This window comes from Fringilla coelebs (genome assembly GCF_963513975.1).
Source record: "Fringilla coelebs genome assembly, chromosome: 12".
Lineage (NCBI taxonomy): Eukaryota > Metazoa > Chordata > Aves > Passeriformes > Fringillidae > Fringilla > Fringilla coelebs.
Window position 1 is genome coordinate 7,522,278 of NC_140038.1, and position 18,373 is coordinate 7,540,650.

General features: G+C 38.1%; 1 protein-coding gene across 1 annotated transcript in view; it reads right to left on the reverse strand.

The window, feature by feature from the left end:
• Positions 1–17,098, reverse strand: part of ENTREP2 (endosomal transmembrane epsin interactor 2) — a gene marked incomplete at its 3' end in the record, with an annotated part of 36,329 nt that extends 19,231 nt beyond the window's left edge. The window contains exons 1-3 of the mRNA XM_084213849.1: positions 16,988–17,098; positions 10,813–10,944; positions 960–1,067 (exon numbers count right to left, since the gene is read on the reverse strand). Of these exons, the coding sequence (XP_084069975.1) occupies positions 960–1,067; positions 10,813–10,944; positions 16,988–17,086 (339 nt within the window). The 5' untranslated portion in view covers positions 17,087–17,098. The remainder of the gene's footprint in view (positions 1–959; positions 1,068–10,812; positions 10,945–16,987) is intronic.
• Positions 17,099–18,373: the final 1,275 nt, after the last annotated feature.

Here is an 18,373-nt window from a genome sequence, read left to right on the forward strand (position 1 = left end):
ATTTCTAATTATTTATTTATTTTTAAAACAACTGTGCCTGCATGGACAGGTTCTACAACATTTCTGTGTTCTTTAAATGGTTTGCAGCTAACTTGCTGGGCCAGTCTTCCATCCATCCATGCAAACTTTTCCAATAGCAGATGTACATATGGCCAGTATAGGATTGGTGTGTTTGCCCTCCTTTATTAACCTGGACATTTCCTAGATTAATCAGCAATAGAGCAAGGTTACAAGCCATGGAGCTGGCCTGGAAAATATAAAGGTTTTTAAAATTTTGTTTTGTTTTTTTTACATTGAAACCTTGTGAATCCTGACACTCATTTGGAATAGGAAAGCTGCCTTTGTCCAACCAAAACAAGACAGCATCCTGTGATGCAGCTGACTGTGCAGAGGACTAATGATCCTTTTTGCTCTTGTTTTGAACACAAATGTTATTCTGAGAATGAACAGGTTCTCCTTATGAAAACACAATTATTGGCACAGGGCTGTGAAAAGTTCCAGTTTTGAGCTTATACTTCTCATACTCTGTAGTTCTCATACCAATCTAGTAATGAAAACTAGGATCTTAAAGCTAAGTAATTGCTCTGGGGAGTGTGGAAACTGGAGATAATATACAAGTGATGACAGCAAATGTAACGTGCGTCTGTAACTGAACCTCGTTAATAACCCATTAACAAAAAGAACAACTCCCAGTTGCAAACTCCTGATCATACCACTCCACTGTAACACACAAACATTAAAGCACAGCAGCTCCTCATGCTGCATACATCTATATGCTCTGTTTATACAGATGTATGCAGATAAAAAAATACACCCATGTACACACACATTCTAGCACTACACGGAGACACACAAATAGGCTCCAGTTTATAAGCAAAGAGTAGGTGCAAATGAGTATCCACAGAGAAGGACACTGTGTTATGCTGGACAAACCCTGTGTTGCACTGAAACGTACTCACCATTTGCAGAAGATCAGAAGAAACCATCTGCATGCAACACATTGCTGTTGCCAAAGCACAGACAATGGTGGAGATGATATTGAGAGCGCACACACTGAACAACAGGTCCTGCAAGAGACAGCAGCAGAATATCATCTCTTATCTCAGGGACACAAAGCACAGGAAATGCTTGAGGGATTTGATAACAAACACTCTCAACTGCTATCGATGAATACGGTCCCAAATAACTGGGTAGAACTCATTTAGCTTGTAATCTTTTTCAGGTAGCGATCCACAAAGGCAGCAATTACAGAAACAAACATCTTCCCTTTCCCAGTTCTCACAACACATTTGCTATTAGATACTTCCTCAGAAATATTGATATTCAAATTTTCTTTTTCCCCGAAAAGACAAATTGCTCTTTCACAGTCGACTCCAAGCTGCAGCTATCACAAGAAAGATACTATGAAATACTCCTCTGATTAAAAACTACATGCAGAAATATTATTGCTTTGAGTAGTTGAAATCTACAACTTAGGGTTGTGTGTTAAAAAAATTCTAGTAAGAAATAGAGACTTATCCTGTGTCAGAAACTCAATGCATCTGAAATGTTTTTATACATGAGAGAAAAGCAGTGATTACACACCCAGATATTTCACCTTCTACTGATGAACTGAGTGCCTATGGTCATATTGTTGGCCTTTTTTCAAAGAACAAGAAGTTTAAAATAGAACACAGAATATTGGTTTAACAAGTAGAATAAAAGAAAATAAATATTTGAATTAAAATGGAACATTTTTATAGCAATGGTGTCACTAAAAATAAAGCATTTATCACTCTTTCAATCGTTGGATTTGTATTTACTTTCTCCACAGCTAGTGAAAAGACAAGAAAAGAATTTCGTGTGCTGGCAACATTTCAAAACTACTACAATCCTTGTACAGAAACTGCATGGCTGTGGGGCTATTGTGTGGCTCAGTTCTCTGAATAGCCAGTAAAAGCATTTGAGAAAAAGCAGCACAGAGGACAGAACAAAATTGCTACAACACAGTGAGTAAAAAACACTCACTGTGTAAAGAACATTCCACAGGGTCTAAGTTTAAAAGAGTATTTCATTCACTGCCAATGCATGAAATAATTTCTATGCTACAAATTGCTTTGTTTTCCCCAACAGTTCTGAAACAAATGATACAAAGGTGCAGATTTACTCCTGCCACTGTAATTGTTTGCTCCTCAAGTGACCTTCATTTGAAGATGGAAATGCCAGCCATGGGAACCAGGCAGACAATAAATGGGCCAACAAGTTTCAGTCATTTAATAACTTACACTGAGCCAGATGTGCTCTTGCTGATCTGGTCAGTAGTTTTCTGTACCTTCTTGGCCAGCCCCTCAGCCAGAGGAATAATGAATCAACAGCATTAACAGCAAAGTACTGGAAGGGCCAATCACTAAGTCACTGACAGAAGGTGATGCAGAGGACTCACTCAAAGTCATACAGACCCACTTAGAGCATTCAAATTCGGTAAACAAGCAAAGTGATCCCTGGAGACCCAATGAGTTAACAGTGGCAAGAAAAGGAGGTTGAGATCCTTCATGTTCTGCTTTCCATATGCAAAGCTAGGCAAAGAACACCAAGGCAGAGACAAGATCTAGGGTAGAAAACAGGACAATTTCCTAGCAGGAAGACACATCATCCATTGCCTACAACAGCCATTTAAATACAAAAAACTTAGCCAATCTGAGTGCATAACTTAATACCATTTATGCTAAACAATAAAATCAAAGTTCCAAATTAGGATGCAAAGTGTCTCCAAGACCCTCATACACCTTTACATGTCCCAGGACAGACTTAACTGTGCCTCTAAGTCTCATGGCAGATGTTTTTCTCATCTGTTCCTAAAGACCCCACAGCTGCATCCCAGTATTCCAGTGGTTATTTTTAACATCAGTGTCCTGGTTATGTCCATCCCACAGATGAAACCCATGCCTTCTTTTCTTCCATAGCTCTTGAGAACAGGCTGTTACACAGCAGACTTTTATACCTTTGAACTCTATTATCACTCTTGCAGCCTTTTCCACCTTTACTGCATGACATATTAACACCATTTTCTCCAATTCTCGACTGAAATCAACTTTCTAGGCCTCTGATCCTTTTCATTAATCTAATTTGTTTCACCTCACCTGGGCCCACATTTTTCCTTAAATGCAGGATCCTAAGCCAGGCACAACTGAAGGCCTTGCAAACTGACTCTAGTGTGAGGATTATTTCTTGTGCCTTGCAGGCTGCACTCGTCCTTACCCACCCTGAGACGTTTCTTGGCACGCTGGGACAGCTGTGCTCTGTTTGTTACTCAGCATTTTGCTTTTGATGTAGGGCAGGGATTGCTGCCCACAGGAGCAGCAGCCTCTTTCCACACACTCCTTTCCAGGCTAAGCACACAATTCCTCTTCCTGCTACAATATCTTTGAAGGTGAAGGTACGACTAGAAAATTCCAAATGCAGGGATGCAGAGTTTTTATGTAGTTCATAAAGATCAATAAGGAGCAGACATCTAAAACACTGTAAGTCTAAAATTTCAACAGAGACAGTAACAACTGAGCAATGATTGTGGAGGCCTCACCACCACCAGATATTTCTTAAAGCGAGACTGCTTCTTTATTTGTTTTGGCTTTTTTATCCTAAAGTCTGTTTCAACTCAAACAGGAATCAAGCCACAACCCACCCTTCTCCTCTGCCCCCCACTCCCCCCACCCTCCCCAAACATTAATCAGCCTCAGGCAATTTACCATTTTCAGGAAATTCACTCCCTGTGCCCTGTAGAAAAAATAATTAGGTAGTCCATGACACTCATTTATTCAGCTATAGATAAAAAGTGAGCAGGAACTAAAGCCCTGCATGGCCAAGCACACTGCCAGGAGGACAGGGTAGGTGCTGACAGACAGCAGCTGCAACCAGCAATGACAATTAAGGTGTCCTTTAGGAAATGTCTGTGAAAAAGCAGTAACCACAACAGGGCCAATCTAACTCCCCACAGCCCCAGCCAGCTACATTTATAGGTGTCTAAAGGAGCAGGAAATCTGTACTAAATACAAATCAGGGAGCTTTAGTAACAGAGCTTTTGCTGACATCTACCAGAACAGTAATCAGAACACACAACATGTGTGTACAAAATACAATTCTCTGCTCCTCAGAAATGGCTGAACCAATTTTCTCTTAGATGCTTTATCTTTTTAAGATAAAACTCTGATTCTTCAGCATATTTATATGATAATTAATGCTCTACTAAATAAAATGTACTAGGGAGAATTATTCTTCCACAGGTTACATATACAATTTTCTTCATACACCTTAGCTCGCTAGCTGTGGAGGGGACAAATCCCCTTCAGAGTGGAATCAGCTGTCAGAATTGCCTGGAACCACACCTAGACCAGCCCAGGCATACACCCACAGGAGCCAGGCAGCATTGTGAGTTGTTTCTCTGTGGCCACTTATTTTCCCAAGTAGGTCCCTCACTAAATCTTAAAAGCACAACTAAAATTTAATACTGACAGCGAAAAAAGTAAGATTTCATGGCTGCAGTATTCCATTTATACTACAACTTAAACAATTACCAAACAAATGGTGCCAGCACCTGCCTAACTGTTTATCATGCTTTCCCTCCATAATAACAGACACCTTTGACTCGTGCTGTGCTCCCAAAGGACACCTGTGCACTCCCACATGATACCTGTGCATTCTCAAATCTTCATACTATCATTTCCCATATGTCTAACTTAGGGACAGAACAGCTATTTATTCTTTTTTCTAATTAAAGCTGTTCTCACTATTATTCTTTTGACACTGTTTTTGTGCTGCTGCACCTCAGTTCTTCCTTTACTAACACAATTAAAACAATACATAAATGTATAAAAATGCATGCTCTATAAATGTGTAGTCCAAAATCCTACAGAACAGATTACGATAGGAGATGCATTACAAAACCTGAGTATTATTTAAAATCTGAATGTTTAATTGCAATATTTTAATATTTTGTATTCAAAAAATGTAATTTAAAGATATAATTAATTGAGAATATAATTTTAAAAACTCATACTGCAATATGACCAAAAAGCAATTTGTCCTAAAAACTGATTTTCTTTGTTTTCCATCAAACTACTTGGTGATAGAGCAGTCAGACGGTATCAAACTGGAATAAGTAAAAAATTGGTGATTGCCACATCGATAACTCAACTGTAGAAACAATCATTTAACAAAGCAATTTAGAACAGCTGTTAGCACATGCAATTACCTGACAGAAGCAAAGAGATGAGATAGGATCTAAAATGAAAAATGACAATGGCACAAATCCCATCAGCCAGTGATGGGTGCGCTGGCAGAGCTGGTCCCTTCTAACCAATGAACACTCACTGCACGTGTGCTCACCCTCCTGAAATTCTGTCCTTCAGAACATCATTTGTACCTCCTATCACGGCAAATACAAAGCAGAACTGGAATAGTATCACTTCACTCTAATGGTGGGCCATACCCATAGAGCTCCTTCAGCTTAGAAACCAATTTATAACTGCATTTGTCTCTAATATCAGTTATCTTTCAAAACCATTAAGTGAACCAGGCTAAAACAGGAATGTCTGCACATCTTCAAAACTCGACTCAAATGCAGACTTTGGTAAATATTTAGTCACTCTCTTGCTCCTTCCTTTCACAGCAATAACTGTACTGGAAATGAAGTTACACACATGAACATCAAAGCAGAGAATTTGTCACTCAGTACAGACCACACCACACAGATGAAGCACGATTACCTCAACACATTCACTCTGCCAAGTACTATACAGAAAATTAATCAGCTGTGCTGCTTACACAGAATTGAGAAAGTGTATTTAAACCTGTTTTGCTCTAGAAAGGCACAAAGTACATCCATTTCATTTTATGAGTTCCAGTCTGCTCAACAGCATTGAACTGACAGCTCTCTTTACAACACATTTTGCTGGCTGTATAGATTATTTTCCTGTGGAAATAAAAGATTTGTAGTCTTTGAGGTTCTTGGCACTTTTGAGACTTTAGCCAATACACGATGAAAGCGGCAAAATCAGCTTGCTGATGTGTGAAAGGAGCACTGTGAGCAGCAGCCCTGAGCACAGGGATCTCAGCATCCCCAGCCATCAGTGGCTAACAGCAGCTCCATGGCTGCAACGCTGTGGAGATGATTTCCTTTCTCCTTGATTGACTTCAATTATGGTGCTTCATTTCTTACACTACTGTATCCTGAAAAGAGATAATGAGCAGCAAAGCTTTTTCACCCATGAAATTAGTGTCAGTGTATTTCTTTTATTCAAGAATTCAAGGACAACAATCCTTTTAACTCAAAATATAACTTTAGCTGTTCTCACTGGATACATCTAGAAAAACACTGGGAAAAATATCTGCTCTAACACAAGGAAGGCTCAAGTATTAATTCTGAGTCAAATGGGTCTCAACCACACATTGCATTGTAAATGGAGAGATGATCAACACTTCATAAAATAGATTTAAGGTTTGAAAATACAGTATAATTCACTATTTTATTGTATTTTTAAGAAGCAGCGCACAGTACACTGCTACTTAAAAATCTTCTCTGTATGCACTCAAGTTTGCACACCTTCCAACTCTGGTGTCTGCATTAAATTTAGCACTGGGGATATGACAGTAAGAGACTCCTGAAAAGCTTAGGTTTCATAACATAACTGGACAAGGATGGAATAAACAGTCTCCAGTCATTCAAAGAGGCCCCTTTTCAGCCATGAGAGAAGTTTACAACCATATCCACTCATTGTCCAAGCTAGGAACAGAAAGAAGTATGAGGAAGGAAAAGTAGCTCAGCTATTCAGACTACAAAGCCCACCCTGACCCACCCTATTTTTGATGGTCTTGGTGTGGTAAATACACTCTGAATGTAGAGAATATTTTCAGCTGACTGTAAAGAAATGTGAAACAAATCCAGCATTTAAAAATCTGATCTGGAATTACTTATTCTGTGCTAAGCTTAATCCAATTTTAAGTAGCTTAAGAAGCCTTTCAGGTAAGTAATTCAGTAAAATTAATAAGATTGCATTTGGTCTCACAGTAAAACTGAGGAAAGACTGTTCTCATAACTCTAAAGAATGTGCTAGGAACCATCCTCCTCTGTTTTGCCAGTGGAAGCATCTTCTTCAGAATGAAAAAAATATTAAATCTATGAGTAGACTTGGTTATCAGGAAACTCAGTAACAATAGGTTCAGATTCAAAGGAGAGGAAAGGAAACAAAGTATCCACACAGAAGACTTCAAGAGCCCTGAGCTACATAAATCTTTAATAGAGATGCCTAACTAATGAATGGAACCAGAAACCTGAAAGAGACATTTACTGTTTATATTGTACTTGAACTTTAGCAGCTCCAAACCAAATATTTATGCTGAAGACAGAGAAGGGAATCAGCTTCTCTCCTTGCCTGATAGTCACAAAAGCATTCTACAGATGCACCTTAGATAAAGTAGGAAGTAATTACATGAACAGCAAATCTATAAACTCACATACGTGTCTGCAGGTATTCTGGATTGTGTGAGCTGTTAAAAGTAATTAAAAATACTCAACTGTGTCCTTACTGAACCAAAACAGCATAACATTCCCCTCTTGCATGTCAGTATCAGACTGCAATAATATGTTACAAAATAATTCAAACTTCTAAATACCTAACTTCATCCTCTCAAAATGTTGCATGTATATCCTAAATTAAGAATACTCTGAGTTTAGAAAGAAGACAAAATTTTCACAGATGAAACATGTCAGAAAAACTTAGCCTTTTTACTTTAATTAACATGACAAGAAAAACTCAGTTCCTTAAAATTTCATCCACTTCCTGCAGAAGAACAGGTTAAGTTGATGTTATTGAAACTGCATCCTAAATCCATCTCATCTGTGGCCATAATTTCCTTTTTGGACACCTGATTCTTAATTAACCTTTTAAACTCTTAACTAATTTTGTAAATAGGTAGGATTTGCTGGTGCCTTCATTTGACTTTAATTAAACCAAGTAACTTCTTAATATAGGACAAAGCTGTTCTAGAAGTGTGGTTACTGTAAAAAAAAAAAGAAATCAAGATACTAGAACATTGACATCCTTTAGAAGCACAGATTATTCCTGAGTATCCAGAGGAAAGCAAAGAACCTTATTTTCAGGGGCAGTTTAGGAGCTACCAATGCAGAAAACTGAAAAAACCCCACATCTCCTAGTGAAATACAGAAACCAGGCAGTGTCTCCATTGTAACACAGGGTAGATGGATCCCACCTGGGTGCCTGCAGATCTTCATGGCAGTCCATCAACTCATGCAGCTGCTATTTTTACTGGGGTGTGCAGACAAGACTACAAGTATGGTACCTTGTATTTGTAATTCTAACCCTACAATTCAACACCCTTGAGTGGGCTGAGACCCCAGTACAACAGGGAAATAGCACAGGATTTTTGTCCATTTTGCTGAAATATATAATTTTGTGCTGAAACCGCACTATTTAACTAATCTCTGAAATCAGCACTTATAGATCTGTCAGCATTTGCAATCAATACTTGTATCTATAGATGTGCATTTATGGGACCATACATACTGCAGTGGTAGTTCCTCTGTCCCCATTAAAAGGTTTGAGTAGTTTATTCAGGGCTTGAAATGGAGAAAAAGGAGGATTATTTACAAAAAAAGCACATAGAGATGGTTCCTTGCAGAAACAACAACAATAAATTTAGAGATTTTTCAAAGCAATTATGAACCCCCAACTCAATATGATGCAAGGCTCAGTTAACATACAGAGGACCAGGAGCCACTGCTGGTTTTCCTTGTCCTGTTTGACTGCCTGGGAACAAGATCAGACAGGTGAGATGTGCTGGATTGTTCTGTTCACAATGGAACTGCACAGCTGCTTCCACCAAAACCCCACAGGTGACTTAGAGGAAACACCAGATTTTTACCCCACCTACAGTAAAGAGGAGCATGAAACCTACATAATGTTATACATGAAATGTATAATCTTAACTCTGGTTCTCTACATTTTCTCTCCCTCTGGCTCCTCAAACAATTAATACAATTGAGATTTTGGTACTAAAACATCTGTTTCTTTAAAATCACATTGTAGTTGTTAACTGTAATTAAAGAGGGAGATCCTTATCACTGTCAGCTGTTACCTTCTGTTCTTAAATTTACAGCCAGGAATCAGAGCTAAGCCACGTTGAAAGCAAACGTAGAATTAAAACTGAAAAAGATGTAAAAAACTTTCTGAAAAAGTTACTTTCCTAACTACCCTTTCTTAGATGAAAAGTTCTGAACATAATTAAAATTGCACTCAGACTATACTCATGGGAACTGCTGTGTTTAAACCCATTTTCTTGTAATGTAAGTTGATATGTCAATTCCCTTTATAAATGATTGAGTTATATCCTAGAAGAAATTAAATTTTGTACTTGTATTCTGATGGCTGTATTGGTTAGAATCCTTGTCTTGATTTTCAGCATATGTCACTTCTACTCACTTCATATGCTGACAGGGTCCTCCAAAGATAAACAGTTGTTTTCCTTCTCATTAAAGTTTACCTTCCTGACATATTTACAGGAAGCAAACATATGCTCTCTCAATCTTTATTTTCATGGGATTAGCAAGTCAGCTTTTCCTGAATGACAGGTTCATGTTTCTGCATCTGTCATACTTTGAGGAATGTCCTTCTCAGAAGTTACCTTCTTGTAATACATTTCACTGTTATTGTTATGTTTTGACCAGCAATGCCAAGTTATGCTTCTTTTCCACTTATTAAACTCCTGCTAGTAGTGGTTTTGCTCTTTAATCTTTATCATCCTCGTTAAAACCTGAGGCAGAGTTCTTACTTTATTTTGGGGCCATATAAAAATATTTTAAATTCTACCTCATCCATATTACTTGGTGGCAGCTTTTCTTTTCGTTTTCTTAACAAGGCTGAAGAACATTTAGGTATTTACTACATACCTTGTACAGGATTTCTACTCATTCTGAATTTTAAAATATATCTTCAAATACCAATAAAACTTTTAAAGCTTTCTCAGGACCCACCTGAGAAAATCTACCTCCCTAAATCCTTCTCACAATGAATTCCTCTACTATTTTCTATTAGTTTTATTAAAATACATACTTTGAAATTGAGAGTCACAGACACAGAGTTCTGCTGATGATGCAACTAAACCTGGAATGAATCAATATCTGCCTCTCAGCCTAGGGTTCCTTTTTCTGAGCAGTTCTTTCATTGATTCCTTATTATTTTTCAAAACAACACAGCATCAGAGCCTTCCCATTTGGTGATAATGAAGTGAAGCAATGATGGCAGAAATCACACTGAGCTCTCACTCACATACAATATTCTTACTATTTGCTCTCAATTTTTCATCTGGGTAGCTGTAACACAAAATGCTACAAGATTTAACCTTCTTACAGTGTTGCAGGGCAGTTTATAAGCAGGTTTCCAGCATCACCCAGAAAGAACACTCACTCTTCTCTCCCAGAGTAACGTGGCTGCCTTCACATCAGGAAATAGCTCATCATTCTGCAACACTTGGTGTTTCTTTGCATCCACCATGGCATCATAAAACCCCACCTCAGAACAGCAAAGTGAAAGATGCCTGTTCTTGCACCTTCCAGCAGAAACCACAGCCAGTTTTAACTTCTGTTTCTTGAGTAATCCTTACCAGAGCAGTTACCCAGACAAATGCTGATATTGTGATGCAGAGGATTTTGGCATGTTAGGGTGGATGACGACAGAGAACAGCAGCTGCTGCTCCCCTCATCACACACTTTGTTTTGCTAAGATAAAACTGCAACAATCAGTTAATTGTCTCCTAACACACCTTGAGGGTCAGCCTCACTGCATTGCACTCCTGCAGAGGGTTCAGTTTCAGTGTTTCTCCCAGGTTACTGCAGCCTGATGTCTGATGCTGCATCTCACAGCAAACACAGACACCATCACTGTCGAATTTAATCTGTGGAGAAAAGAAAAGGTCGGAAAAAGTAAAAATCAACAGAAACACACTTCACAAAAATAGTATTTACAGTTACAGCAATGACTACTAAATGCAGAATGAGAATCCCTGTGCAGAACCTTTGGAGCAGAATGTTTTCCAATGGCTAATATAAGTTTTAAAACAGGGAAAATACAGAAAGAGGATTCAATGTCCAAAGCATTACCTTTTATGCCTCTTTTTGAAAAAAAATTGCTTTGTGGGGGCAGGTGAAACCAGAGTAACTCAACTGAATAAACATAAAATCATACCCAATGTGGGAAAACCAAAAATAACAGAAAGAGGTCAGAAAATATGTGAAGGAGTCATGATCACAAATCAGTCCTTTATTCCCCTAGGTAAAGATGGAAGCACAGTTGTTGAGTGGTGAGATCTGAATCACCCTGTTACTTACTCTTTTGCATTAAAAAAACCCCAAAATTTCCAGACACAAGTCCACAAAAAAACTTCAACCTAATACAAATACACATTTGTTATTTTTAAATCAAATTCTCTCTAGGATGTTGCCAATTTCCTGAACAAAAACAGGTACCAGCATTCCTTGTGGAATTACCTTGCACAGCCTTATACATAGAATCATTTAAACAGAACATTTACTTACTTCTTAGACCTCAAAGAACGTTTAAATTGTTCATATGATATTAAAAGTTATATGTTTATGTATTTTTTAGTGCTACCCCTATCAGGCTTATGTAGCTCTCTCCTTACATGCTGGTGACCAGGCCAGCAGATGGAAGAGCAAAACTAAGAGTCAATTAAAAGAACACAATAAGCTTCTCCAGATGAGGTACCAAAGACTGAATGCTTTCTTACTGTGATGAAAGCATGCTCAGGGCAGCAGCTATCTCAGGGGACTTCAGCTCCTGAGACTCCAGATTGCCCTCTAGCCAGCACAATTTGTAAAATGCTTTAGAAAAAATTGGGTATGTAAATTACACCATTTCCCATATTCTCCAAGGTAACACTGGAAATAATTGTCTGTGGCAACTCACAGAAACTGGTCATACCCTATGCCATACACTGCAAGGAAATAAAGAAAAAACATAGTTTGCTCACCTCTATGATAGTTGTGGGTGTATTTCTCATTAGCATACAATTTAACTACAAAGCAGCTTGAACAATTTCAGAACAGTTCTTTTTAAATTCCTGTAATCTTTTAATAGTTTCTTTTAAAAGGTGAAATTATCTGAGCAAAACCCAACTAAATGGTTTATGATCAGCTGACCTCAGCTCTTCAAGCCGATATAAAATCAAAGTATTGGCTGTCACTGGGGAGGTCTTGCTCCCAAAACTCTCTGGAAATGGTTCAGGGGTTGAGAAATGCTGCTGAGGAATTTTGGAACTCACACTTTGAATTTAAAGCTGTGTCAAAGCCAGGGGCCAGAAGGCTACACCTGGCAAATCAATATCAGCTTCAGCTGCTAACAAGTTTTTGTAATGAGGAAAATGGACTTCAGACAAAGCTTTCTACTGCAAGATCATCTATTCTGATTCTTGCTGTCCCTGTTTAGTGGGACAGCAAGGACAGGCACTGCCTCATGCCATGTATCTGGCATTGCTAATGTGAAATACAGATCCCAGGGCCACCTGTATCACACGTAATGATCAGGTGTCACAAAGACAAGGCTCAAAAGGCTAGGTCAAGATTCCTCATTTATGAGAGATTCTCAATTCATTCTAAAGGTTTTCCATAACTTTGTACTACCCAGTAGCTCTTCTTTTAATTTAATTCTTAAAATTAGTTAAAAGCTAATTTTTTATATGGCAGTTCTTGCAAAACACAGGGCCATCTTAAGAATCATAGCATATTCAAAACCAGCCAAGATTCACTAGCAGATTGGAGAATTTTTATCAATTTGCCTTGTTGTGCACATTTTCCTTCCCTGTTTGTGAAGTGGCCTCTTTGCTGAGCTGTGTTCCTGCCATGGGGAGCAGGGCAAAGGCTGGAGGTGTCACTGCATTTGTGTTCTCAGCCATGCAGCAGCTGAAAGCTCTCCTGAGCCCCTGCTCCAGAATGCCCTTCCCTGCCCTGCTGCAGTCTCACACTTGTGCAGACAGGATCAAGAGTTCATACAGCTATTCTGTGACCTAAACAGTGCCAAAATTACCTTTTTTTTTTTTTTTTTTTTTTTTATCTGGGAAGGAAGGAGGAGAAGTGGATTACTGTTAGCCCAAATCACACCTCAAAGGCCATTTTCTGTGTGGCTCCATAAACAGAGACCGTAGCAGTGACAGTAAATCTGCACTGGTACAGGGAGAAGGGGTTGGGATCACTCCCTCCAGCTGCTGGGCTGGTGTTTGCCAACCTCAGACACAATTACACTAGCAGTGCCTCCAAAACTATCTGTGTTTCAATCTCTTTTTGGCTGACAGAGCTCAAGAATAAAGCATCATTCATTTCATCCCCTGCACATTCCCCCACCATCCTGTGCATATTTGTGTCCCACTTCGTGATTCTTACTCATGCTAGTCAGTACTCACAGCAGAGTTTGTGTGCTTTCATATTTATGACACTTGCACAGTACACCCTCATCCAAACCATATTTAGGATTTCAAACATCAGCCAGAGCTGCCTATATGCATAAATTGTCTTGCAAGTTCATTTTGTTTTGTCAAAAAGCAGTACTGTTACTTCAAACGCCATAAAACCCATTAAAACCTGACTTTCATACAGCACAGAATTAAAAAAGGAAAGGACCTTCCAGAGTTATTACAAATACATGCACACACTCCCACAGGCTTTATGTTTTGGTTTTTTTCATCTGTATCAATTAATCAAATTGTGTCAATGCTGCTGGAAAGAAGCCTGTTTGCTTGTTTGGTTGCTAAGTGCACACACACCCTCCCCTAACAGGGCAAATCAGGAGTTAGTTAGCACTGTCACTTTGCATTCTACCATCTCCTTAATACAAAGGGAAGTCTTCCAGTAAAAGTAGTAATAGATTTTTACTTCTTCTTCTAAATTAGCTTTCAGAGGTTTTTATAGGGAACATGAAAAAGGGAAGAAAAAATTTCAAAATGAAGTATCAGAGTTCCAAAGTTGATAAGAAGGCAGTGAAGTACAGGCGTACTCAGGGGAAGGAACTTCAGTCAATTCCAGTACCTTACGCAGAGGGAAAATGGGAGGATTCAGTAAGGATAAAGTTGCATTGTAGGGAAATATCAAGATTAAAAACTGACAGATTACTAAGAACAAAACAGAGTATATTCTTTTTCCTGGAATTTTAAAAATTGGTTTTTGATATGCACAGACCTGAGTTTAACTCCAGTGCAAAATGGAATACAAATAAACCTCAGTTCTGGACCTGGGCTCTGCCATTCAGCTCTTTGTGAACCTGCTTCACTTTTCCTTGCTCTGTCTATTCCAGCTAAAGATAATTCAGGGGAAAGCAGAGTCTTCCTTTATGTGTTACTGTAACCACTGGCCAATTTCAGCTGTACAACCAAAAAAAAAAAAAAGTATATAAGTAACCTTTCACTATCACTACTTTTCTGAATTATAATCACCTCTAAATTTGATTAAAACTACAGCATTTATTTTTAAATTAATAAGTGACTTACAAGACAGGTAAACTCAACTAAAAAATGTATAGATGAAGGAAAAAACCATATTCTGTCTTGTGCAGTAATAGAATATAAATGAAAGTATATTAATTGCTCTACCCATATTTTCAAAGAATAGTTTTTAGAGAACCATTATTTGTGAAAGAAATTCCTATACAGAAATTTTTCTCCTATACACATTAATGAACAGCTTGAGTGTGTAACTTCTCTGTACACATCTGACTCTCACGGATTTAAAGCAGTATCTTGAGGTTTTGGCTAGAGGATCTGCAGCTAATTATGGAAAAAAAAATCCAATTAATTTTTTGTAACAAGGAGTTAAAGCTACTGCCCTTTTTCCCCTTGGTGTTGTCATGTTGCTAAGCTGCAGGATAAAGGGCACAAATACCAACTTCACAAATTACACATTCAAAATGCTAACATATGGCAAGCACATTTCTCATATTCATACAGAAATACATCTTATGGAATCTACAATAAATCCCCAGTGTTTAAAGCAAAATAAGACGACTGTGTCTCGTTCTTTTTCTTCAAATAACAACACTACATGTGAAGCACTGCTGAATTTAAACTCCATAATACAGTAGATACTATTATCACTTTTAAAGCCATGCACTCACCATGAATGAATTTGACAGAAAGACCAGAACTAAAACAGAATTGATTTTGAATTTGACTTTTTTAGTATACTGTGCTTGGAAATTTACTGGTTCAGTTATATGGGATGTTAACTACATTTCAGACCACATGTCTGCAAAGGCTGGATTTTGACTCCTAAAGCTGCACCCTCAGAGAGTGCATTTGTATCCTAGGAGGCAAGTAAAAGATTTAGACTTGATAATGTACACCAGTCACATAGTGCGGGATTACACAGATCTACAGAACTAAAGAGAGCCATCTAAGGAATTAAAATTAAATATACACTTGGAACAAGCTGTTAAGAAACTGGGATTTTTCCTTTTTGAGTGAAAAATGGTAATAAAGTAACTAAATATGCTCAGCATAATACATCACCACCTTCTGAGTCAAATCCTGTGCTTAATCATAAAGCAGTGCTGTTCACTCCAGTGCATCCCTCCCAGAGGGTGGCCTATGAGAACAGAACTCTAGAATTCCACATATATGAGCTCTGCAACATGGCTAGGCAATATATTCATGTGTATGTCCCCAGCCTGACTGAAATGGGATTTTGAGCCAGGAAAACCTAAAGAGTGAGGTCTGGATAGAAGAAACTGTTGCCTTTTTTTTTTTTTTAAACAGTTACAATATGATAAACAGCCACAATTAAATTCACTTGACCTTATAGAGTACAACACACTGTGGCAAAGCTACTTGGCATTTCATCATGCTCTGAAAATCAAAACTACAGTTTGAACACTTATTACTTAAACTCAAATATTTCAGTCATGAGTTGACTTCTGCAGACATCTTAGCAAGTTGAAGTCAGAAAATCTGCTGAAATTCAATGTGTATGTATTTTTTTCCTGAGATAAAAACACAAAGACTTTAGGTAAATTGTACCATATAATTTAGAGCATGCCACATCATGTTAATTTGTATTGTTCTGTATTTTTTTTAACACAAGTAAGTTTCATTTACTTTGGAAATGAAAAAGTAAAACAACTCAGGTTGGCAAACAAAACATTAGCACACACATACCAAAGCATTCCTTTGTGAAATCCACTGCCTGGACAAGTATTGGAGGAAGGGAATCCTGATCCTGCTGACATCAAATGGTAACCACCACACTGCTCTGATGTGGCCTGAATTCCACCCATTCTGCTGAAGCATCATTTTTACCATCACAGTAAGAAGTCAATCCTTATTACATTAAAAGTTACTTTTTGAGGTGGTGAAACATTAAATCCATTAGCACTTCAACGTCTCCCAAAATGTTTTTTTAGGCTGTAACACATATAGATTGCTCTACTAAACACCTACTGTACTGGAAATTAAAGGAGTGTGTCACGGACATATTTTCTGAAAAACCCCTTTACCAGGATTTTTCTCCTGAGAAGCTGAGAAGCCTCAGAGGAAAAGAAAAACAATAATTATCTGCTGCTGTGGAATGCAACAGGTGCATCTTTGATTGGCCATGTTGGTTGTTTCTAATTAATGGCCAGTAACAGTACAGCTGGCTCGGACTCCCTGAGAGTCACGAGCTTTTGTTATCATTCCATTCTTTTCTATTCCTTGCAAGCCTTCTGATGAAATCCCTTCTTCTGTTCTTTTAGTATAGTTTTAATATATCATTTTCTTTTAGTACCATATGTATCATAAAATAATAAATCAGCCTTTTGAAACATGGAGTCAAGATTCTTGTCTCCTCCCTCGTCCTGGGACCCCTGCAAACACCACCACAGGACTGTGTGTGTAAAACCCTAACAGATGAAGAACAGAATCCTTGCCCTTGGTAGCAAAGGTGTTTTCCATCACTCACCAGCTGACATCCTTCCAGGGACTTCACCAGCTGAGCATTCTGACAGGAGAGAATGGACCCGGCCAAGTTCAGCATCACACACACTGCAGAGAGCAGCATGAAAAAGGTTATCTGCAAAAAAACCCAAGCACCCTACTATTACTCACTTCAAGAGGCAAACAAGGAAAAAATATAATTTAGATGTTCAAGAACTTCCAGCCTGTCACACAATTACATGGATGACAACATTTCATGTATTTTAAAGAGAGTAGGGTACTTAATCTGACAGCATCCTTGGTCTTGCACGGTAAGTGAAAGCTAAATCAAAACTAGACATGGCTATTATATGTTTTCCTCCAGCCATTTCAAAATAATCCATTTATCTCCCACTTCTATCACACACTCTGAAAATTTAATGGGTTTTATTACCAAGCATTACTAAAAAGTAAGATTTGAAAAATGTTTTATTATAAACAGATGTAGTCTTGAAACAATTTAAATCCTTTTGATGGGGATATGGGTATCTTAAACAGGAAAAGTATTTGTGAATATCACATATCATGAGCACCTACAAGTTGGAGAAAAAAGAGTGAATAAAATTCTGGATATATATAAATACTTGGTTTTTAACAACAATTAAAATTTAAGCAGCATCCTCCATATCAACTACTCATGATGTTAATTACTCCTTTTTTCTCATCTCAAAATATGTCAAAACAAGCATTAACCCGATTCCATCAGTTTAATTATCATTTTATTGCTTTCAATGTACAAAAACGTGGTGCACTCAGGGCAGACAAATCTCAACATATAGGGAATGGCATAAAGCAGTAAGAGGCCAAGAACAAAGGTGTGCCTGATGTGTGGCCACCTGAAATATTCAGTGTTGACACTGCCATAACTCAACAGGAGCGTGAGTGTATTATATGAAATTAGTAATTCTGTTGCATCTCTTTTCCATATGCATGCTCACAGTTTACAGCCCTTGACTGTTCTCACAAGATGTTATCTTTTGTCAGTGCATGTGCTAGGAATATTTTTGACAATCTTAAATCAAAAATGGCTGTGTATTTTTTTCTAGTGCTTTTGGACAAAACCCCCTAACCTCCACAGCATTAACCAAAGGACAGAAGCTGTGTTACAAACTTCAGTTGCCAGCTTCAGATTCTTCCCAGCATCACAGCTGACAACAAGGGCTGTAACACACACCAGGTTTATCTATTTTTTGCAGTACTTCCTCCATATCAGCATTCATTAATGAAGAAACCTCTATTGGTGTTTCCAAGGTAACCTCTTCCTCTTGTCACTGGCAAAGACAAGAGGGACATGAAACAGGCTCTTAGAATTCCTGTTCATCTCTGTGGGTCTGTGCCTCACATTCTGTTCAGGAGTTGCATTTCAAAGTGG